This window comes from Heliconius melpomene, chromosome 5 (assembly GCF_056956725.1).
Source record: "Heliconius melpomene rosina isolate 202511_hmr_F chromosome 5, ASM5695672v1, whole genome shotgun sequence".
NCBI classification, from domain to species: Eukaryota; Metazoa; Arthropoda; class Insecta; order Lepidoptera; family Nymphalidae; genus Heliconius; species Heliconius melpomene.
The window spans coordinates 659,493-683,473 of record NC_140393.1 but is presented as its reverse complement, the minus strand read 5'-3'; the positions used below and the strand labels follow the sequence as shown (position 1 = coordinate 683,473).

The 23,981-nt window shown below is 34.0% G+C and overlaps 3 protein-coding genes across 5 annotated transcripts; 2 read left to right on the top strand and 1 right to left on the bottom strand.

Moving 5' to 3' along the window:
- The first annotated feature begins 4,677 nt into the window (after positions 1-4,677).
- bsk (mitogen-activated protein kinase dJNK) lies at positions 4,678-15,036 on the top strand. Of its 3 annotated transcripts, none has more exons than XM_085185696.1 (9): positions 4,678-4,793; positions 5,686-5,844; positions 8,727-8,856; positions 9,326-9,523; positions 9,794-9,928; positions 10,451-10,580; positions 10,940-11,198; positions 11,600-11,794; positions 11,977-15,036. In XM_085185696.1, exons 2-9 carry the CDS (start codon positions 5,699-5,701, stop codon positions 11,978-11,980), a joined length of 1,197 nt encoding a protein of 398 aa, XP_085041822.1. In that variant the 5' UTR covers positions 4,678-4,793; positions 5,686-5,698; the 3' UTR covers positions 11,981-15,036. The 3 variants fall into 3 exon arrangements, with proteins under 3 accessions (XP_085041822.1, XP_085041821.1, XP_085041823.1); XM_085185695.1 differs by having other exon boundaries at positions 11,600-11,798; XM_085185697.1 differs by lacking the exon at positions 4,678-4,793 and adding an exon at positions 6,892-7,043 and having other exon boundaries at positions 5,704-5,844; positions 11,600-11,798.
- A 990-nt stretch (positions 15,037-16,026) lies between these two features.
- Taf9 (TBP-associated factor 9) lies at positions 16,027-17,614 on the top strand. Its single transcript, XM_085185805.1, has 3 exons — positions 16,027-16,540; positions 16,931-17,147; positions 17,451-17,614. The coding sequence occupies exons 1-3, from the start codon at positions 16,173-16,175 to the stop codon at positions 17,568-17,570; spliced, it is 705 nt and encodes a 234-aa protein (XP_085041931.1). The 5' UTR covers positions 16,027-16,172; the 3' UTR covers positions 17,571-17,614.
- A 1,005-nt stretch (positions 17,615-18,619) lies between these two features.
- On the bottom strand, positions 18,620-22,862 carry LOC146538767 (hydroxyacyl-coenzyme A dehydrogenase, mitochondrial-like). Its single transcript, XM_085185652.1, has 5 exons — positions 22,561-22,862; positions 21,672-21,947; positions 19,762-19,847; positions 19,214-19,428; positions 18,620-18,935 (listed from the first exon to the last, which is right to left on the bottom strand). Exons 1-5 carry the CDS (start codon positions 22,672-22,674, stop codon positions 18,694-18,696), a joined length of 933 nt encoding a protein of 310 aa, XP_085041778.1. The 5' UTR covers positions 22,675-22,862; the 3' UTR covers positions 18,620-18,693.
- Between the last annotated feature and the right edge of the window lie 1,119 nt (positions 22,863-23,981).

Here is a 23,981-nt window from a genome sequence, read left to right as displayed (position 1 = left end):
AACGATCCCTAGAGCTATCGGTCTATCGGTTCTTCTACGGAATTTATTATTGGCTTCAAGTGATTCGTCAATCTTCAGACCAAAGATGCTGTGTATATGCGCTTTTGCATCTTAGACGTTTAGTGTTGACTATATGAACATTTATTGTGCATGTATTTTACTTTAGGTTCAGGAAAGCTAGCGTTGACTCTGTTTCTCATCTTCCGATTTTTTTTTGAGACATTGCGTCTCGAGTGACGATACTCACCGCCCATCTTTGTCGCCTTACTAAAGTGAAAAAAATAATGAACGGTGGGGTCGAATTCACAACTAATTCACAAACAATCAAATACTAATAATAATTTGATAGTCAAGTAACAAACAAGGCAGACGCGATTTTAGACTACTCGCTAACCCACCTAGTTGGTCCTTGGAGCCGGCTTCCAAATTATTCTCCTTCTCAGATATATTATTGTGAGGCACATCTTTTCAATTAGTGAGAAAAAACGGAATGTAAATAACATAACTCAAGCCTGCGTTTTGTCTCACCATTGCAAAGAATAAGAATAATAAAAATATAATGATTCCCCTGATACTGTAAGGAGAATAGTCATATATAACCTATAACCGTCACGCTTACAATCGAACGTTGATGTTATTTATTTTATATACATATATGTTTTATAAGCAGTACTAACAGCAAATGTCCAAATACGTCTCACGAATAATAGTCAAGTAAGAAACGAGGCAGACGCGATTGTAGATGATTACTAGCTATCCCGCCTAGTTGGTCCCTCGAGCCGGCGTCCTAATTGTTCTCGAGATATATTATAGTGAAGCACATCTGTTCAATTGGTGAGAAATAGGCGAGGTTTAGTTTGCTTTTCTATTAGGTATATATTTTTTTTATTACTTTTAGGTTATTCTAGTGTTTTTAGAGACAAATAAATAATTGTAATATTACATTCTCTACCTTGGCCATGTGTCACCAGAAGAGAAGTAAATAGAAAAAGTCTATTGATAATTTACTATAAATATAAATAACAATGTAAATATAAATATACACAACATATATGTATATAAAATACAATCAGGCGATATATAAGAGGTTGTGCCTGGTGCTGTGCACTGTGACGGCCTCTTATAAAAAAATAAAATATGAAACCAAAATTGTATATGATTTCATGATTATACTTGGTAACAATAAAAATCATTAAAAAGCTTTTGTTCTAAATTTTCCCATTTAAAAACCATATGAAATGTATACTTGTTTTTTTTAAGTTATCTCCAATCGCTAATTAATACTTAGCTTCTGTTTCAATGCCAATTATTATGAAATACGAGATGTGCTGATGAGTTCTTACTTGTTTGCGTATAACGATGTCAAGAAATCGGTCTTGGTTCTGATGGCCTCACTTTTTGCGCAATTTTTGAGACATTGCATTTTGATTGGTGGAACTTAACACCGCTGTTTGTCTTTTTACGAGAGCGATAATTATTCATTCTTCCGAGGAGGAACCGTCGAGTCACAATCAACCATTGTGTCGTTGCCCCGTGAGGGGGGTAATCATTATATCTAACAATAAAAAACAAAATCTACATGAAAAATGTACAAATGTTTTTTTTTTAAATTAATTTCCGATCGCTAATTAAAACGTAGCTTCCGTATCAGTACCAATTAATGAGAAAAATACTGCTTTTCTACGAGTCGAGTGCTCTGACAAGTACTTGTGTATAACGGTGTCAAGAACCCAGGCCGGGCTCTCTGGGAGATATTGGATTATATTTTTTTGTATTGTGGAATACTTTTGTATGCCTTATTATTTCTGTAAAAGAGAGAGATGTACCTATAATTAATTTTTATATATACATGTATATGCTTCAAGCTGTCATGTAAATGCTACGGTTGTGGGTTCGATTTCCACTCGAGGAAAGAAAATATTTATTTAAATTTATATTTTTATTTCTTCGCTATGGTGTCTAGGCAAAGCGCAGCCTTCAGTTCCGCGACAGTCCAGAATTCGGCGTCGCACTAGGTTTCCTCTACCTTGCTGTTTGCGGGATATAGCGTAAAGTTGATTTATTTATTTTTATTATAGTTTTCTTAAATACTTTAGATATATTTCAAGATGGTTAAATTAATTTAAGATAATCTTTAACAATTTTTGAACGCGAAAACATCTTCAACAAAATTTATAGTTTTATTATATGTGAAAACACCTATAATATAATTAGAGATAGAACACAATTTCAAACTAGAAAACAATATTGTATATCATAACTGACAAAAGAAATTTATAAATAATATATAATACATGTGTAAAATACATGTAGGTACGATTGAAAATTGACGTTGAAATTATTTACAATATAACCTTTATACCTGTACCTACCTACATACAGACCTTTCATATTATTATCTGTAGGTACATTTATAAACTTCACATTCATAATTTATCTGTATTCATTCTTTGTATCATTCATTCAAAAGCGCTAAAGAGGTTCTTTTCAATATACGGATTAAAATGTGATGAGTTATTCATATATGTTTTTCTGTATTTATTTTTTATCTGTAGTTTTTTTTATTTACTTATTTTTTTCATACAAAAATCTTAAAAAAGTCTATTGACTGTTAAAAACGTTACTTGTTACATTCAGTAGTTTCTCTTTATTTATTTATTTTTTTTTTTAATATAAACTACTAGTTAAAATACAATTTTAGTTTAGTTTGCGCTACATTCAACCATTGTCCCGCCTCGTCCTAAATCCAATGTTTTTGTTCCGTAAAGCCTTTGAAAAAAATCATTACAGACCGCTGAAAACCGTAGAATATATAGACAATGAGGATAAAGGACATCCATTGTAAAAAACTTATGGTTAGTGGGAAGAAAATTGCTCTACTTCGAGTGGGACTGTTACAATTGTAAGATATTTTCTTAGCTATCAAAGGAATGGGCGCCATTAGTCAACACGGTCTTAGGTTTCCTTTGAACTGGACTACTTTCATTATACGTATAGTTAAGTTTTTATTTATACTGCTACCATTTATTTTAACTAACTTCAAATAAGGTATGGTAACTGAAAAATAATAAATATTTAAATTTAAGCTAACATGTATTAGTTAGCTTTTTTGCGCAAAAATGTAGCGGATTTAGATCTATTAAGATTTCTATGGAGAGAGAAAGAGAGAGCGAGAGACACGTCATACTCTATAATTGACAAGGGCAAAGACAAGGGATGGTCGCAGTCTTAGATGTTCATGATTTATATACTATACTTAACATTGCGGCGGTGTTGAGTTTCTCTAATCCACAGGCAATGCCTTGACAATTCGAGAGAAAGTGGACAACGGAGATCTGAGAAAAAGCCGACTATCATTTGTGTCAAGAGTTACTTTAAATCCCACTGATTCTTCAAAACGTTTATATCTTCCATAGTAAATACTGCCACCGTATAATATAAGGGCCATAATTGAATCTCATTACACCAGCAAGAGCCCGTCGTCTGATTGCCACTTAAACATGCAAATTACTCATTTCTCGCAAACCGAAATGAGATGAAAAATTATTTCTTAAAATATTTTTAGGCATTTTAGTTGTAATGTTTTGCAGGTGAAAATCTGTTTTAGATTCCGTAGTATGTACTTCATTTTGATTATGGTTTTATTTACCGACTTGACTTCGTCGTCGTTAAAGTGTAGTCATTTAAATTTGATCACCACTCTCTTATATGAATATAATTATGGACTATCACATAATTTTTTATTCATTATTTTAATTGTGTTTTTAAATATTAAAAACAATAATATAAAAATGACCCCTCTTACCCAGCTTGTGTCACCTGTTTAGTTAAATAAAATTAACTCGTTATTTCGTTTAAACTGACCAGGAGTAACTTTTTACAGGTCTATTTAAAATGTAAACTAGTTCAAAGGTCAAATCTGAACTTTAAATATCAAACACATTAGAATAGCTCAACGTTACTGAGTTGAACGTTATTATACTGTCAATATTTTACGAGTATGACATTTTCTTTATTCAGATTCACGCTTTATCTAGAGAAAATCTTGTGTTAAGACACTCATTTCTCTACTCTCCGCCTGAACTCGAGACACTGCTTCTTAAGTGAAAGAAATTAAGGCCCTAATGTATTACTATAATTGTGAAGGGATAATCATTCATTCCACCGAGTAAGGATGGCTGTCCCTCTGGCTTTTGTTAAACGAAAGAACAACATGTTACATAATATATTTTTTTAACATAACAGGCACATTCTATCAACATACAATGTTTAAACACAAATATAAAATGTATTAAAAGGAAGATCAAAGGGATTGTTTGTGTTTGTTTTCCTTAAATTATATATTTTGATGTTTTGTTTCGAGATGTATTTGTTTTATATTTCGGATAAATAAATTAACAATTTTTGCTGAGTTTGTGTATTATGGTTGTTAGGTAGGCAAGTTGCGGATGTTACAAGAGTGTGGGACCTGCTCTAGAGTATTGTGTACCATTTTTTTATTAAATTCTTATCAGAAAAAAATAAATATGTAAAAATTAAAGGTTTTGATTTAATTTTAATAAGAAGAAGAATGTCAAGTTGATAGCTCCGTTTTTGAAAATCGATTAAAAATTAAAAAGTTTTACCTTTTAAATAATACGTAGCCATATATTTAATGTTGTTCTAATATTGTTGCAGACGTAATAACATCAACTAAGTGACCGAACCCTCCCCGTCCTCGCGCGACAGGTCGGACCACGCTGAGACGCGCTTTATGGGGTACGGCGCACCTTCTCTTGGAGCAATTTATTAGAGTAAGTCATGAAAGGCATTGTACAGTAGTCTGAGAGAGAGTTCCGCTGTTTAATAACATCAAAAAGCCGTCGTGATGTAGTACAGCATCTGGCCATTAAAGCCATAGTAGTGGGTTCGATTCCCACTCTGGATATCAAGTATTTTCATTTCCTTACTCTGACAACAAGAAATTAACATGCTTCGTAAATAGATGGAATATAAGGAAAGAAATGTTACCACCCTGGCATGCAGGAAAAAGCACATCTAAATAATATAGTTTAAAGCAGTGTTTCTGCTCTCTATTTAGTTAAATCTATTTTAAAATATTCTTCAGAAATAACTGTGATTCTACAAACTATATCGTTGGATTCTAATTTAAAATACAGCAATACTACGAGCATATTTCATTAAAACCCTGTCTTAGAGTAAGTAATTAACTGTGACTGGCCCTTGATTAATGAAACAGGCGTTTCACCACGTTTGTAATTAAAAGTTTACTGCAGCTACGAAGTTTACATCATTAATTATTATTAAAAAATCGTTGTACGATACGGAGAGCAAACTGTCGAATCACTATGTGATTCTTCAGTAAATTTTAGCTTGTTGTTCTAAACTTGTCATTCAGAAAAACACCAAATCCTTTCTTCTGATGTGGACAACCCAAGAAACAATAAAATTCAAATATTCAAAGACCTAATTGATGTTCAATTAGGATTTTGAATAATTTAAAGGAATGGAACTATTCTAAATACTTCGAATTGGAATAATATTTTTGTTTCACATAGTCTAATTATCAGAGCAATCTCGAACACTTACATACATATATGTGTCATACAATACTCTTGGTTTTTCCATTTCCCAACTCAAGCTTCAGGCGAAGGCTAGTATGATATAATTTGATTTGCGTCCCAGCTAGGGGTGGTCGATGCCCCACGCGGCGCCAACCAGCATGTCGGCCGCGCCGCGCCACCCGCACTTCTACACGGTCGAGGTCGGCGACACCAGGTTCACAATACTCAAGCGTTACCAGAACTTGAAGCCTATCGGATCCGGCGCCCAGGGCATAGTATGGTAAGTCCTAACGATCCTTGACGTTAATCTAAAAAGATTTCTTGGACTTTTTGAATATGTCATATATTGAAAGAAAATTATCTTGTATGATAAGAAATATTTAAGTAAGAGTAATCTTGGATTTTTTTCAATAAGCTCTGATATGTAATTTTGCTTGTAGCAGAAAGATTTACTTTTAGATTTCCGAGACGTTTCGTTAAAGTCATGGCATGGTTCATAAAAACAAAAGAATTCTCAAAAACTTTTGTAAAATTTCATATCAATACGTAAATTAATCAAATTTAAAATTCATTCATTCATTTCAAATTCAAAAATGAATAAAAATTATATTCTATGCATTTAATTATTCATATCTTTTTATTTCTATCTACGTATGTACTTGTATGTATGTTATTTCTTTTAACTTCTTTTTGTTCAGTTACTTTACGTTGTACTTTATTTTGCTCTACATAATAGTTGTTAGTTACTCCTATACTGGACCCACTCCCCACACTCTACATCGCATCTATCGCACGCTCTACGTCTCTGCATGCACATCTGCACCGCTCTCGTAGTACCACAAACATCACCGTGTCTGTCTTGCTTAATGTGTATTAATGCCAAATTTTACAAAATACTTGATGAATTATTGAAATACAATTTAATTTTCAGAAATTTTATCAAAAATTTGATCTAATTTAACATGTTAAAGACTTATTATTTTAATATTTTTGTCAAGCCGTTTTGCTCATTTACATATATGATTTGTTGAGACTTATTTGCTTACCTGATTACAGATAAATTTTAACACATTCTTAAGTTCAAATGGATTGACATAACGTAAACTGCATTTTTAAACAAAGAAATTTTTAACAAACACTTTACCAGGTTGTACAATGATTGAAAGAAATTTAGTACCATCGCCATCATCAAGAAATTGATCATCTAAGAATTCGACCACAAACTCTATATTACATACAAACCAAGACTAACAATCTATCATCAAGAAAAACGAAAAAAGCCACAACTTTAAATATTTGAAAACAAAGTGATTATTTCTCTTTATAGCTGATCCAGTTATAACGTTAGCCGACAATCACTACTCAGTGGTACACTATGGTTCAGTTTTACTCCGTCACGCTCGGTGACACGGTGTTCACGATACCGACGCGGTATACCGAGCTCGTGCGTCGCGGCGCCGGCGCACAGGGCATGGTGTGGTAAGCAATGCGCTTGCTTGTGCCCCCCATCCCCCCAACAGCTTTGATTGTCTACTAATTTTTTCTTAATACCCTCCAAAATTCGTTTTTCGGTTCATGGTTCCAATGGGGAACGCAGTGTCTTAACACTAGGTTCCCTCTGTCTGTCCAGCGTGACGGTTCATGGTTTTGAAGTTTCATCTTCATTGGCTTTAATGTTAATCTTAAAATTGTGGGTGTTAATTGGGATGTTTGGTATTACGACATCGGGTTTGTAATTGTGTTTTTTTTGGGAACGATGGTGTGAAATATATAGGCCAATACTTAAAGAACAGCTAAATATAATATTTAGATTTTGTTGATTTTAGAATTAACTTACATAAATACAGAAGATTAGCGGTACCCATTTAGATACTTATACGCTAAATGCTTTTATTAAGACAAATAATTATAATAATAAACTAGCAATAAATTAACATTTTGAATATTAATTTCTTTTCCAAATCTGAAGCTCACTTACTCACTAACGCCTTACGCTCTCAAATCGTTAGTTATGCTATTACAATATTTATACATGTTACCTATATTTTTCTTATTTCGTCGGTTTATTTTGAATTGACATACGTATATTGGCTTCACAATAAAATGTTGAATGTTGCATGATTTTGACAAATTTTTGCAAACGAAATAATTAAATAAATCATTACTTGTTTACCCGATACTTCCATATTTTGAAGAGTTATTTAGAAATATATATTAAAAAAACCTATAAATATAACTTTTTACGCATTATTTCAAGTTCAAATTCTGTAGGATTTTTTTATCAGCAACTCGGCTCCTGACCCTAAACATTTTTAAGGTTTACAAACGTTTCTATCATACGTCTCGTAATTTTTCAAGAAACCTAATATTCCTAAACCATATATGAAGAATTAATTATGGAAAAGGAATATACTGTGGGTCAACAAAATCTTTTATATAAAATTCAACATTGCTACCAACTAAAAAAAAACAACTTTAAAACAACGGATTGTAAAGGAATTAAACATGACACTGTTTGAAATTTCAACAGGTATTTTAGCAAGCATTGCGGTGGAAATAATTTACTTAGTCTTATTAATGGGAGATATTGTTTCTGGGTTGTTGTGCGCTGAATTAAATCAACTCGTATATTAAAGATTTCGAGACAGAGAAAGAACAATAAAGTGAAACGATCATACAAAAGAATATAATTAATTATAGTTTTTATTTAACTCGTCCACAAATATTGTTCATTGTCTAGTATCTTATAATATGTGGGATTTTGGACCACGAAATTTAAAATTTAATGATAACTTAAGTGATTTTTTTATGAATCGACTAATCTAGCTTAAAACAGCGGAATAAACATAATCTTTTTTTCTATGTTATTATATTATAATTTCTATATATTATTTGAACCTATAAGTAATTGCAAAAGGCAGACAATAACATGGTGGCAATTATAATGTATGTCATCGCAACTTTTATATTTATGCATGGCTTTCTCTATATGTACATTCATATATATATATATATGCTACGTATTTTATGGGTTTTTTATCTTTTTATTAATTATATCTGGATTTCTTCACTTATTTTAAAAATGTTAAAAAAAAATTGGAAATGTACGTCATCGCTGGTGTTTGGATTCATTCGTTCAATTGGTACTGGGTTCGATTCCAGCGCGGCGTACGACACGGTGACGCAACAGAACGTCGCAATCAAGAAACTGTCACGGCCCTTCCAGAATGTTACGCACGCGAAACGTGCCTACCGCGAATTCAAGCTTATGAAGCTCGTTAATCATAAAAATGTAAGTACATTCTGGTTTTTATAACCATAATAATTTTTTCCTGCTGATTGCTGTCTTTTGGACATCAAGGTGTTATAATATACTTAATCTTTCATTATCGTAATAACCTAAAGATTGGAATATTACAAAAAAAAATTTTTTTGTTCAAGACCAGTTTCGAGTTTTCAAGTCGGACTTATACATTTTTATTTGGAAAAGATTGTTTCTATTTCAACAGTTAAGTATACTATAGAGATCTCCATGGTAATTTCTTGTTATATAAAATACATGCACATACGTATTTGTGCCAGTCTGATATTAGTGCTAAAATGCTAATTGACATCTCTGTAATCTAGACTTAAAAATTAACAATTTAAAAATATATACAATTAACAATTTGTTTAAATTTTTCTATTTAGTAGTAAAATCTTACACACGACAATTGAAGTTCACGTAAATTCTAAATTAATTTAACTTCAATAAATTTCAGATAATCGGTCTCCTAAATGCGTTCACGCCACAAAAAAGCCTGGAGGAATTCCAGGATGTTTACCTCGTGATGGAGCTGATGGATGCCAACCTGTGCCAGGTGATCCAGATGGACCTGGACCACGAGAGGATGAGCTACCTTCTATACCAGATGCTGTGCGGCATCAAACATTTGCATCTTGCTGGGATTATACATAGGGTAAGGATTTTTTTGGTTATTCCTATGAGCGGAATTCAAGCTAAAAGTGAAGAACCTCAAGCTGAAGTGGTTTAACCGATCTCTATACCGACCCTGCTATATGCGAAGGGAATATATAAAAAAGGAAAAAAAATGAAGTTAAAGATATCTTATTTTCTTTGAGGAGTATTTTATACTTTCCATAAAAGTATAAAATATTTAAAAAATTGAATCAACGCTTAAGCCTAAATTTAATGATATTATTTATTTAACATAAATTCATTCCCCCAGGACCTAAAACCGTCCAACATAGTGGTGAAGAGCGACTGTACTCTCAAGATCCTGGACTTCGGTCTGGCGCGCACGGCCGGCACCACCTTCATGATGACGCCCTACGTCGTCACCAGATACTACCGCGCGCCCGAGGTGAGACCTCTTGTCTTGTTGAAGTGTATGGTACCACGTGCATGTTGTATATGTTTTCTTGGTATATTGCAACGTGACAAGAATAACTCTTCACCCTGTATTCTGTATATAGCACGGTAGGAACAGAGTGTTGAGACACTGCGTTTCCCACTTTCCCCGGAATTCTTGAGGCAATGCGTGGCGAACTAAACGTTGTGCTATTGCCTTGTTACCAGAATGAAGAAAAAAAAACCTAGTTCAATCCCCCGAGTAGGACTCATCCCCACAACCGCCCCGTTTACAGTCACACGCTTGTGCCACTGACGTGTATTTTTATTTAAAATATATTTTGATTTCGCTGGTCTGGTAAGGCGAAACGCGGCGCTTGTTTTCCGTAAGTTACGTCCTTCCATCCTTATTCTGTGACGTAACCAAAAGCCGCATTTTGTGTAGTTAATATCAGTCTGAAATTAAAATCATTGCAATACAATCACTTACCTGCATAGGGATCACAATAGATGACCAACTCTCCCCAAATTTCAGGTGATCCTCGGCATGGGCTACACCGAGAACGTGGACATCTGGTCTGTGGGCTGCATCATGGGTGAAATGATACGCGGTGGTGTACTCTTCCCCGGCACAGACCATATTGATCAATGGAATAAGATTATTGGTGAGTGATAGCTTTTATATGGTTTCATTCTTTTTGCTATATTTTATACATAGATGGACAGATGTACGGTAGACGGAGTACGGGACCTCATTATCTAACTATTCTCCTGCCATGAAGTTCAGCTATTTCTAGTGCTTCAGCAGATGTTAGGTTTTTATTTATTTTTTTGGAAGAAACTAGATGGTTCAACAAAATTGGCAAATACAGCCAAACTGTTAGGTCTGCGCTCGTAATTTTTTCCTCAATATAGCTCCCAATCTGTCAATTGGGTTGTATATACTTTAAATTTACTAATATATATATAAATGAGTTCTATTTGAAATAATTTTACTAAATGTACTTTTTCTTGTATTTAACAGAACAATTAGGCACACCATCAGCGGCATTCATGGCGCGCCTCCAACCGACTGTACGCAATTACGTCGAGAACAGGCCAAGATACGCCGGATATAGCTTCGAGAGGCTTTTCCCGGATATCCTGTTTCCGTCTGATTCAAATGAGCACAACAGATTAAAGGCATCCCAGGCAAGGGATCTGTTGTCCAGGATGTTGGTGGTTGACCCGGAAAGACGTATTTCAGTGGATGAAGCACTGCTGCATCCATACATTAATGTATGGTAAGTATTTTAGAATGGTTAAACCTGCGGCAGCGTTTTCAGATTAATACGACATGCGACATGTCTTTAAATATCACGTTTGTATTTTATATCTCCACCTCAAAGGTCGGCAAAGGCACTTCTAGTGTCATAAGAGCAGTGCTAATCACTCGGGTCACCTAATGGTGACCTATACACCCATTTGAGTTGTCTTTTAAATAAACTTTAACTTTAATGATGGACGACAACTTTATGAACGAACTAATGTCCATGGTCCGTTACGACGCATGGTATCTCATCTCATCTCATGGCACAACATCTCGAAAAGTGGACGGAAAATGACGAACGGAATTAATTAACACTAGGTTCTCTTTGCCTGAAATAAATGTAAGCGTGTGTTATCACGAACTATTATCCCTCAGGTACGACGAAGGGGAGGTAAACGCGCCGGCGCCCGCCGCCTACGACCACTCGGTGGACGAGCGCGAGCACACCGTGGAGCAGTGGAAGCAGCTTATCTATCAGGAGGTGGTGGAATACGCACCTGCCGCCCCCGCGCACCCCCACCCCCACGCGCCTTCCGCGCCAGCCGACCACGCGCAGCCCGCGCTCACCACGTAGGTACGTGACGACTAAAATCAGTCGGTCAGTTTTTGCATGAAAATGGTATGGTAATGGTATGCTACCATACATCCATCCTCACAAATTTTCATATTTATAATATTAGTAGAATTTAGTTTTTTTTAGTGGGAATTCTTCGCGTTTACCGTTAAAGCTTATTTAAAATTATTTTTTTCAGATGAGGTGAAATGAAGACGCTGCATGTGTAGGACACACGGACCGAAAGGTCCATCAAATATATATTAGTAATATATTACAGTCGATACGGTACATGAATTTTATTGGTTGAATAATATATTTATTATAATTATATTATTATTGAATGTATCTAATATTAATTTGTATAAGTGGTAGATGTTGCAATACTAGTTAGAAATGGTTAATTCTAATGTGGTACAATTTTATTGATAAATTTTTTCAATTTTATTGATAATTTTTAAAATATGTCTTAATTTATACATTAGTTATTTGTTTTTTTATTAATTTTAAATTAGAACGGAAGTCATGTACCCTAAATGACTGCAAGTGCTCCTTTTAGTGTCCGAAGGGAATCTGTTAACTTGTCTATTAATTGTAGTTTCATCCTGTTTCTAAATAATAGTTATTATTAGATTAGGTTATGTTTGAGTTCAACGTTATTTTGTAGCTCAACTGTAAATTTGAATGTAACTTGATAATAATCGTTGAAAAGGATGGAAATGTTGGTGGGAACTTTAAATTTTAAGTTTAAACTATAGTTAAATGAGAACCTTGATTAAATATGAGTAGAAGTACGAAACGTAGTTTCTCATTTAACTATAGTAAGAAACTATAGTTTAATGAGAAACTACGATTTAAACAAGGTTATTATATAAACTTCTAGATTTTAGCTACATTTTTATTCCCTACATTTTATTTGCATAAGCAGTGGAGTGCCTTTTGCAATTTGCTAAAAGTGATTTTATCTGAAACGGACTGAATTTGATACGTTTGGATATTTTTGTAAATGAAAAAGGCGTTTCCACACTCTCGGCCGACTTTTGAAATTTGGAGGGAGATTTAGGTAACAGACTAAATCGTTAAAGTCGGTTATGTTGAGCTTATATTTGTTATTTAATATTTTTTGATCCCGTTTTGCCAATCTATTAGATTCTGAATGAAACAATTCAGTGCGATGGCTTTGTTTGGGAGATTTACGCGTGTCTTGTTCGATTGTAATAGATTTAGATCGCCTCCCTACTCTTATTCAAATAAATGACTTTATAACAATGTGTTAATGTGCAAGTAATATCAATTAAATTTCATGCAGGATAGCCATTCTTCTTGGCAGAACTGTCTTTCGAGCTGGCAGTAGCGTTATTTTTTTATTAGTTATCTACTAAAAACGATATAGTAATTAAAATTATGACTATTGCTTTAAAAATATGGTCAACATTTCACTAACTAAAGTCTCTAATCATAAGTGTAGGGGGTTCGATTCCGAACCGGAGTACCCCAACACGATTCCTGTCTTAGCCACTCAATAGTCTGGATTACGTGATGTTCATAGTTCGAGTAAGTAGCCCCTAGTTGCGTTGTTGATATATTGACTGTATGAGTAGATTCTACATAAGTAGATTAATAGATCGCCTCACGCGTTTCCACTTCCATTTAAATTACTAAGTCTCATTAGTTTTTGACTGTTTCTTGTGTTTTGACTGTCATTGATTTTTTTTATCAAAAAATTGATATTTTCAATCGATTTCACTTAATAATCGATGTTTAATATGATTGATTTTAAGTGATTTATAGTGAAATATTTGATATTTCAGCGCTTTTATTTGATTACGCAGTTGTTATTATCTCTTATATTAACTATAAATGTTTTTAAATGGTTTCTTTTTAAGTGAAGTCTTAACGTGTGAGGTAAATCGTAGGTTATTGTTTGAAACCTCACTAGGTGATATAATTATATTGTAAGTGTAACAAGAATGTTGACAGTGCCGTCGGCTGGTTTCAAATAGCACAATTTATTAGCTATAGATAGAAGCTGGACGGAAATGAGTGTATTTATGTTTTGTACACTTTGCGTTATTCGAGACAGGAAATTAAATATTACTTACATAAGTGACATTTTCGATGGCTTTTTGATATTGTTCAATTCTCTTCAATCTTACTGAACTTGAAAATACTAAGGCACTTTAATGTGTGTGTATCGCTCAGTGTACAGAACAAAAGAAACAGTATGGAAATTGACTATAATGAATACGAAAGCAATAATTTCCACTTTTCCCTCCTCGAGCGCAAAATTTCTAATTATTTTCAAGACATATCAAGGACGTTTCAATAGTTAGATTAATTTTATATTCCCAAACAAACTCTGCATCTTTATGAAATGTTACTTTACTTTTGTTCCATACATTGACGTTTTATTCTATTGAATGGTGGACGTTTTGGCGGGAAATCGAGCCTTCCATTGTTGGTCTAGTGACACTTAGAGTTGACTTTAGACAGATTAATAATTATGTAATATAATTGTAGTGTCGTTATCACCAGTACGAATACACATATTGTTAGTGATGAATCGATTTAATGTGAAAAATGAATCTTAAAACAGATAATTAAATCGGTTATTTCAAATATCGTTTGTTCATTCACTAAATAATCGATTTTAAAAGGCAGTGTGTGGTTGACGTCATCTAAAAAAAATATAATTGCACTATCGCACTTAGAAAACAGTTAACTCTCTGTCATGCGACCAAAAGCGTATAACAAATTATGGACAGATTTATATTTGGTATCAACAAAAGATCGTATACAATAAAATAAATATCTTAATATAAGTAGAATTGTAAATATTAAATAAGCTAAATGGAACGAAAGTGAAGCTAACATGCTATATTCTGTTTATCGCTAGTGTAACACAAGTGTACGTCCAAATTGTCCATATGTTAATGTACCTAATGCAAATTACAATAATGTAACCTTTAGTGCGTATGCTAGGGTCTAGTTGCAATGGTTAGGTTTGCATAGATAGTTGACAACCGTATTATATGGATTACTGACTTGATTCTTATGATTCGAACTTGCACTATCAATTAAACCTAACCATTAAGACTAGATGTATGTTAGTACTTGGTAAAACAAGGTGTAAGGTAGCGACGTTGAGGCCGAGCGGCCCCTAGTAATCGGTCATTCGACTATCTAAAAAACAACTTATTTTTACTGTACACGTAAGTTATTTCATATTTTAACTGAATAAATCGAAATGGTTATTATACAGAGTGTGTTTGATTTATTTATTATGATCCCTTGTATATTTTCATATACTTTAATATTTGTACATATTTATTATAGTAACATTAGTGAGGTTCAGTCGTGGCGGGGCAGAAACGTGATATTATAAACGCGACAAGCTATGGATTCAATTCCCACTCGTGGAAATGAAACATTTAATATTTTTTATGTTCTCGCTCTGGTAAAATACGTCCAGAATTCGGCGGAAAGTGGGGATCGGAAGTTTCTTAATGGGAACGGAGTGTCCTAACATTAGGTTCCCTTCGCCTACCCTGCTATGTGCGTGATACAATTGGTCTATCATGTGCAATAGATACAACATACAGTCAAATTTGTTGAGAATGACGTACACAGAAACTAATCTATCAAAGCGACAATGAGGCTCACTCATTCACGAAATCGAGTAGTCGAGTACTAAGTAATGGCGGTTAAGTTGATCGTTGTTTAGATGTATTATAAAAAATTGCGTATAACAGGACGAGTTGTATCCCTTTCTCGTTTGGGTATGTTTTCTGTGAATGAAAACTGGCAGATACGAAACGTCTACAGCAATTAAGTCCATTCGAAAAAAAACTCTATGGTTTTTATGAGTATGGTATGGTTTTTGATTATGGCGTTTCGAGCGTGCCAGTTGAGCGCATATCACTTCGCATTTTTATGAGTAAAAAAATATGGTTATTGTTATGGTTCTTTTATTATGGCGTTCCTAAAAAAATATGGAAACATTATTCTGTTCTGTTCTGTTCTTTCTATTATGGCGTTCCGAGCGTGCCAGTTGAGCACAAAATCACTTCGCTAGTGTCACGTTGAATGGAGAACTCACGAAAGAGGTTGTTGGAAACATTATTTAATTGAATTGAATTCTTGATATATGGCGTTTCGAGCGTGCCAGTTGAGCACAAAAACATTATTTATATACTATCTTATGGGATAGTTTGACAATTGACAGTGACATTGATATTTCTGTCAAGTGTCAACTATTATTGCAACGACGCTGGTATTGTGTATTTTGTAACAAAACACATTTCTGTTTCTTCTTATAAACAAAAACAACGTGAGGAAATAATAGAATTTACTATTATATATCAATAAATACAGTTTTCTTGTACTTTAACAAAAATGTCAGATAAAGACAAAACGAAAGTGAGCGCACAAATGAAAAACCTACCGAAAGACGCTCAAGTTGTTATGTCAATAATGAAAGAAGTTGGTATAACAGAATACGAACCGAGAGTAGTAAATCAGCTATTAGAATTCACATATAGATATGTTACATCAGTTTTAGACGATGCGAGAGTATTCGCTAATCATTCTAAGAAGAAAACCATTGATTTAGATGATGTTAGATTGGCAGTGCAGATGCAGTTGGACAAGTCATTCACTAGTCCACCGCCTAGAGAAGTGTTGTTGGAACTGGCGAGGGTCAAGAATGTGAATCCGTTACCTTTAATTAAGCCACATTGTGGTTTACGGTTACCTCCAGATCGGTAAGTTATAAAGTTTTGATTTATTTATTTATTTAGTAGCTACCCACCCACGGCTTCGCCCGCTTATGTGTGTGTTATTCTGATGTATAAACTATATTATTGTAAAGTCTAAATACATTCATTTATTTTTACTTAAAAGTGAAAGAAACATTCAACCTCAGAAACTTTACATTTAAAATGTATGTTCCACAATACAATATAACATATTATGCTGGAGGATTTGTGTACCGAACTAGTTCTGTTAAAAATACCAGTAACAAATATTTACATCATTCATAATATATTCTTAACATTACAATTGGTAAAGTTTTATTAAAAGTTAAATTAAATATAAGTTTCTAAGTTTCTAAAAGATAAATATCTGTATATGAATTTCTATAATTGTTCCAGTTATTGTTTGTCATCATGTAACTACCGTCTAAAGCAAGCTACAAAGAAGGTGGTAGCTAAACCGGCCGTACCATCTGCTCCCACTATTAAAACGGTCACAAGTTCAAAGCCAGGACAGAATGTGGTGGTAAAAAGGCCTCCAGGTGCCATAGTTAATGTTTCAAGTAAACACAGTGTGGTTCCGAAGCCAGTGTTGAAATTTACCTCTAGCAGTAAAGTAAGTATGTTTTTCACATTGTATCCTGCATTTAAAAGGGTATGTAGAGGGAGCCCAGTGGTAAAACACACCATTCCCCAAGCGCGCACTATTATCGAAACATTTTGTGTTGAGTGGCAGGATTTAACGTCACACTTTGCTTTGCAAGTGGGAAAATGAAATTCACCTGAGTGGGGCTCGAACTCACAATTATCCTATACGCAATGAATCCTGCCATAATGGCATTAAATTAAATAATGATTGAAATGCTTTTACACTCTTTGACTTTATTGATTTTAACATATTTAAAAACTCTTATATTAGGTAGTAGCAAAGCCAGCAGTAAGAGTAACAGCAGGCCCCTCAGCCCAGGGCCCTGTCAAGATGGAGCTGGATGAGATGCCGCAGAAGAGAAAACGGGAAGATGATGATTATGATATGTAGATTATAAGTTTTATGTTTTGATTGGAATAAATTTGTTTTTTTTACATTATATATGGGTTTTTATTTTTTTGGTTTGCTTAAATTAATATGTTGTTAGTTTATTCAAGTAAATTATTGGAATATTCAATAAAAACTGATAATATATTGTTAAGGAACCCAAAGTATCTTGCACACAGCAGGGTCAGCAGAGAGAACCTAAAGTTAAGGCACTCCGTTCCCCAGATTTTCGCCGAATTGTGAGTGGCGGAACTAAACACCTCGCTTTGCCTCGACGCCAGAACAAAGAAATGAAAATATTAAGTATCATTTCCCCAAGTGAGAATTGCTATATAAATTTGATTGAGTTTAAACCACCTCTTGGATGGTATTTTTTTAATACGTAATGATTTTGATTGAAGCTAATGATTTTTCATTCCTTAGTAGACAATTGTTACTAAAACTTGGTACATTATTGTCTTTAAATAAAAACTTAAATAACTAACATATTCTAGAATAGAATTATTACATTACAATTATATTGAGGCCAGTCGTGGCGCAGCGACACAAAGTGTTACTGTAAACGACACTGGTTGTGAGTTCGATCCCCACTCGAGCAAATGAAATATTTATATTTCCATTTTTGCGCTCTGGTGTCAAGAAGAGAAAATACTAACAAGTAAAGCTTATTACACTGTTCAAGAATATTTAGAGGATAAACATGTGTGGAGTTAATGTCCATTGAATGTAATGCAGGATAGCTGCCAGCTAATGTAATAAATTATACCATTGACTTTGAAAAGAGCAACTGTTGAGTTTCTTGCCGGCTCTTTTCAGCAGAACTGCCTTCCGAACCGGTGGTAGCTTTTTACTTATATGTTCATTCAACGATTCAAAAGTGCTTATAGTAGTCTTATTTGAATAAAGAATATTTTGAATTTGCATTGCTTGTTGAATGGCGAAACTCAACGACGCAAGATGTTGTGTTTTGTTATGATAATGAACATAGTATGGAAACCAAAGGAAAATGTAGAATTGAAATACAAATTCATATATTAAACACAAAAACAGCCTATATAAAAATATATTTATTTTATTAAATAAATCTATACAAAATATAACTCATCACATCATTTATAACAATTCATCATTTCTTCTCATATTTATAGAATCCTTCCCCAGATTTGACACCAAACTTGCCTTCCTTCACCAGTTTATCTAACAACGGGACAGGCTTGAACAGAGGGTCCTCTGGGAACTTCTTGTGCCAACCGTCCAATATGAACTTGTTGGTGTCCAAACCGACGTAGTCAGCTAGTTCTAGGGGACCCATGGGGTATCCTGCTCCTAGTTTCATTGCTATATCTATATCTTTTGCTGACGCATCACCTGTTAATGAAAAAAATGTAATTAGCTCGAAATAAAATTATGTAATTATAATTTTCATTAAAATCTCAAGATATAGGTTGTCGTGGCGCAGTAACATTCCTGCTGGAAACGCAATAGCTGTAGGTTAGATTCCCAATCGAGGAAATAAATTAATTTTATTTCGTCGCTCTGGTTGTTACCAGACAAACCGCGGTGTTGCACTAGGTTCCCTTTGCCTACGCTACCATATACGGTATACCGCGTGAACCTAAAAAAATAATAAAAAAAGAACCTCTAACCTCTCTCATACAACCTAATAGCCTCAATGACATACGGCACCAACAACCTATTAACAACAAAGCCAGGAGTGTCCTTGCATGTGATACAAGTCTTGCCCACGGCTTTGCCCCATTCCATCATAGCTTTGTAAGTCTCTTCGGAGATGTGGTCACCTTTGATGACCTCTAGTAAACGCATTACTGGTACAGGGTTGAAGAAATGGAGTCCACCGAATCTAAAAACAACAATTATTTATTGTTCTGTTGTGGCTCAGGGGGAACAAACTTGCGGCTGGAAACGCAATAGTTGTGGGTTTGATTTCTGCTTGGGTGAATTATTTAGTCATTTCATTTTCTCGCTCTACTAAGCAAGCAAAGTGAGGCTTTCAGTTCCACCATTCAACACGCAAAACTCAGAGAATTCGGCGGAAAGTGGGGAACGGAGTTTGCGGGATATAGCGTGAAGCTGATGTATCTTGAATTTTATAGGTAGGTTCTCCCTGGCTATCCTGCCATGTGCGGGTTAAGGCGTGAAACTGAAAATGAGTATATAAAAGATGTTAACTTACTTGTCCTTACGCTTTACAACCGAAGCAATCTCATTGATTGAGAGAGAAGATGTGTTTGACGCAAAAATTGTGTGACCTGGAGCAGCCTACAGTAAGAAATTATAATATTAAGCATTTTTTTGCTTCACGCTCTATCCGAGGGAACCTAACGTTAAGATACTTCGTTCCCACGCACAGCACTATTTCCGACATATTGCGTGTTGAGTCGGCAAACTCAGGTCCATTTATTTCCATAGCAAGAAAAGAAATGAAAATAATTCATATTCATAGTTGGAATCGAACCTACAACCGTCAAGTTTATAGTTACACAATTGTGCCCCTTTGCGACGACAAAGCTATGGGCTAGCTGATTCATAGGTCACTAATATAGTTTTCCTTTTTTACCTTCGGCTAGCTGTATGAAGCATATATTAGGGTAGGCATAGGGAACCTAGTCCCCACTTTTCGCCGAATTTTCGTTAGTGTGGGAACTCTTTGTCTGGTTAACAGAGCAAGGAAATGAAAATATTAAATAATGCGTTCCACGAGTAAGAATTGAACCTAAAACCGTCGCGTTTAACTAGTTAATTATTTAAACATCTACTTACTTATATTCATTACAAATTGAGTAAGCAAAAGTTCAGATGAAATAAGAGATTGTGGGTTTTTTAGTAACTTACAACTAATCTTTTTATTGTCAGTTACTTTTTGATATAAGAAGAATGGAGATAGAAACAGAAAATAGCATTATAACTAACATTATATTCACTGACGTAGCTCGCTCTATCAATATAAAAAAATTCAACAATAAAAATTATAGCATTATAGCATATATATTCAAATACATGAATGATGATGAAAAAGTAATGATTTTAATAATACCTACTGGCTAGCTAGCTGATTAAAAATATTAAATAATAACCTGCCCATCGAGGGTTTCGTAGCAATTTCAGGACTGTAGTATTGTAAATGTAAGAAAAACTTATATCTTATTTGCGCTTCACCCTTACTACTTCAACTTTCACTAAGAGATTTTATTTTTCAGTGAGTATGCAACGACGTCTAATAACTTTAATAAAAAAATAATTTTTAATTTATTTATATTATTTTGATTGTCAAAAAAGCTTTGAAACATTACTAGATGACACTAAAATCTAAGAATGTGCTTAAAGCTTGCAAAAATATATTTTTCAAGCAATAAAAATATAAAATATAGCTATTTTATACGGTTTTTTGGTCAAAAAATAGACAACACTAAAGGTTAGTGTAAGTTTTAACTACGCGGCGAATTTCTCGTATCTTTTGATTATGTTGATTTAGAAACTTATTTTTTTTCTGTCTTACAAGGGAACATATACTTGGTTATTGGAATTAATTTCTGCTCGATACCTCCACGCGATTACTAGATATATATAGTCTTGACGACGTAAAATCAACAAAATAAGATTTTTCCTTTTAAAGTATGGAACCCTAAAAAGAAAAAAATGCAAGCCAAGGTGACATAAAATTATCATAAACATAAAATATATATGAAATATTATTGTTTATTATCTTAAGCTTATTTAAATATTTAAATTCAAGAATCAACCAAGAGCAAGCAAATTATTTATGCAATTTTTGTGCTTTTAGAACTACTTTAAATCAAAACATACAGTTATGGAACAGTGAGGAGTGTCTGACTGTAAATACTATGGTTGTGGATTTGATTCCAACTCAAGGAGATGATTATAACATTTAAATTGTTTTCATAATTATTTTACACCAAAATATTTTCGATAAAAATCCCTCTATATAGACATTTCAATCAACAATTAGTACACAATTACAGTATGGTTAATACTACAAGATTACTACTTCTACTCAGAAGCGAATTGAGGAAAAATGTACAGTAGAAATTACTAATCCTTAAATATTTTTAATAGTAGACTTACCGCATCAAGTTTCTTAAATAGCTCATGTTTAACATCAATATTTTCTACAATGGCTTCGATGATTAAATCTGCACCTTTGCTTGCATTTACAGCATCAGTCTCTGTTTTTATCCTGGCTAAGGATTGCGATACAAATTTTTCACCTTCTTGGGGATTATCTTTATATAACTTCTTAGCGACCCTTCCCAGGTTATTGCCGATAGATTTTTGAGATTTTGCCAATGCATCTGAACTTACATCCACAAGTGTGACATTTTGACCTGCTTGGGCTGCTACCTGGAGGGAAATAAGAATATTTCTTATCTAACTTAAATTATTTATATATGTAAATTTAAAATAATATATCTTATAACAATGGTTTTAACATGTGACTCAATTTTACTGTAGTGTTTTCACATAAAACTCCTGATTAAAAATACACAAAAAAATAAATGAGTTCATTTAAATTATAGAGGTCGTCAGGGTGTAGTGGGCAAAGTGTGATTGTAAATCACGAATGCTTTGGGTTTGATTCCTGATTGGGGAAATAAAAATCTAATATTTTTATTTCCATGTTATTGTAACACGACAAAGCACGGCGTAGGGTTTCGCCGCTCATCACGCAATGTCTCGAAAAATCGGCGGAAAATGGGGAGCAGTGTCTTAACACTACGTTCTCTCTTCCTGCCCTGCTATATATGTACAGCGTGAACTTAAAAGAAAATATAGACTGATAATGTGAAGCTGGTTAATACAAGGGACTTTGATATCATTGCTAAACTTGTCTTAATCAAGAGGCGGAACGAAGTGATAATATCGGCACTTCCGTTAACAAAATACTCTTCCGTTAACAAGATATCTATCTTTGTAAATAATATTAATAAATTATAAAATTTATTAAGTTATATACCTGAGCAATCCCAGATCCCATCAAACCACCTCCGATTATAGTAACATTCTTTATTGCACTTTGTACTGCGGCCGAACTGGAAAAGTTTCGCGCTAAAACGCCGAATTGATTCATTTCTTTGTATAAAGTATAAAAATATAGTTAATAACTTATATAAATATAATTTATTAAGTGTTAACAGCACAGTAGTTACTTAAACGATAAACGTGGGAGAACTGATAAATAGTAATGATAAAGTTTTATAAATGGAATTCCAAAGGTCATTTACCTAATACCTAATGAAAAAAATATTTATATAAAGTAAGGAACGTTATATAAAGTATAGTGTACACGTATGTAATAGTTGTCATTTGTCATTATAATCTGACAATTTTTTAGGCATAATACTTGATAAACGACTGAATGGTCATGCTGAAAATCTCAGCAGGGAATGTGAAAAAGGCATTAATGCTTTGAGAGCTGTATCTGGTTTGTGGTGGAGCGCACACCCTTATACTCAAAAACTGCTGTACAATGCTATTATTCGTAGTTATATTGACTAAGGATTATTTGTGTTAGACCCCTTTAATGAATTAGCTACTGAAAAATTAAACCGAATACAATATAAGTGTCTTCAGATTATCCTAGGTGCGATGAAGTCTACTCCTATCAATGCGTTGCAGATGGAGTATGTAAATCCTCTACTTCCTATCCGCCGACGATTCCTTTCTGAAGGATTTATGAGTGAAATGTTGCAGCTGTCTTCCCACCATTTACGGTCTAAGCTATCTAAGCTAGCTGATCTTATCCCTCAAGGCAAACCTTTGCCATATCTGCTTGATAGCTTCCTTAGACTTACCTCTCTCCCTAATCCTTTATCTTGTTTTTCTTCTAATCCACTATTTCTTACACCGTATAACGCCCTAGTTCATTCTCCTTGTATTGTCACAAATCTTGGCCTAACCAAAGGAGATCCTGGCACCAACACAAAATTTAAGGAAATAGTTCAACTCAATTGGTCGAATCACCTCCTCATCTTCACTGATGCATTGAAGCTCTCGAAGGAGAGCGAGGCGGAGGAGAGGAGTGTTGGTGCGGCTTGTTGGATACCAAAATTCAAAATTATTCTACAATTTAAATGCCCTCCCGAATCATCTGTGTTCACAGGCGAGGCTCTTTACACATTCCCACAATTTTAAACACACAGTTATTTTTACTCATTCACTAATCTGCTTAATGGCCTTAAAGGGAAGCCCATTTTATAGTAGATTAAGATCTTCAATTGTTTTAAGGATTCGTAAAGAATTGTACTCATGTCATCTAAAGGGCTTGGATGTTAGTTTGGTGTGGATTCCAGGACATTCTGGAATCAGTGGGAATGAATCTGCAGACTCTGCGCTAAATCAGCTATCCAGTGTGGCACATTAGACCATTTCTCCAAT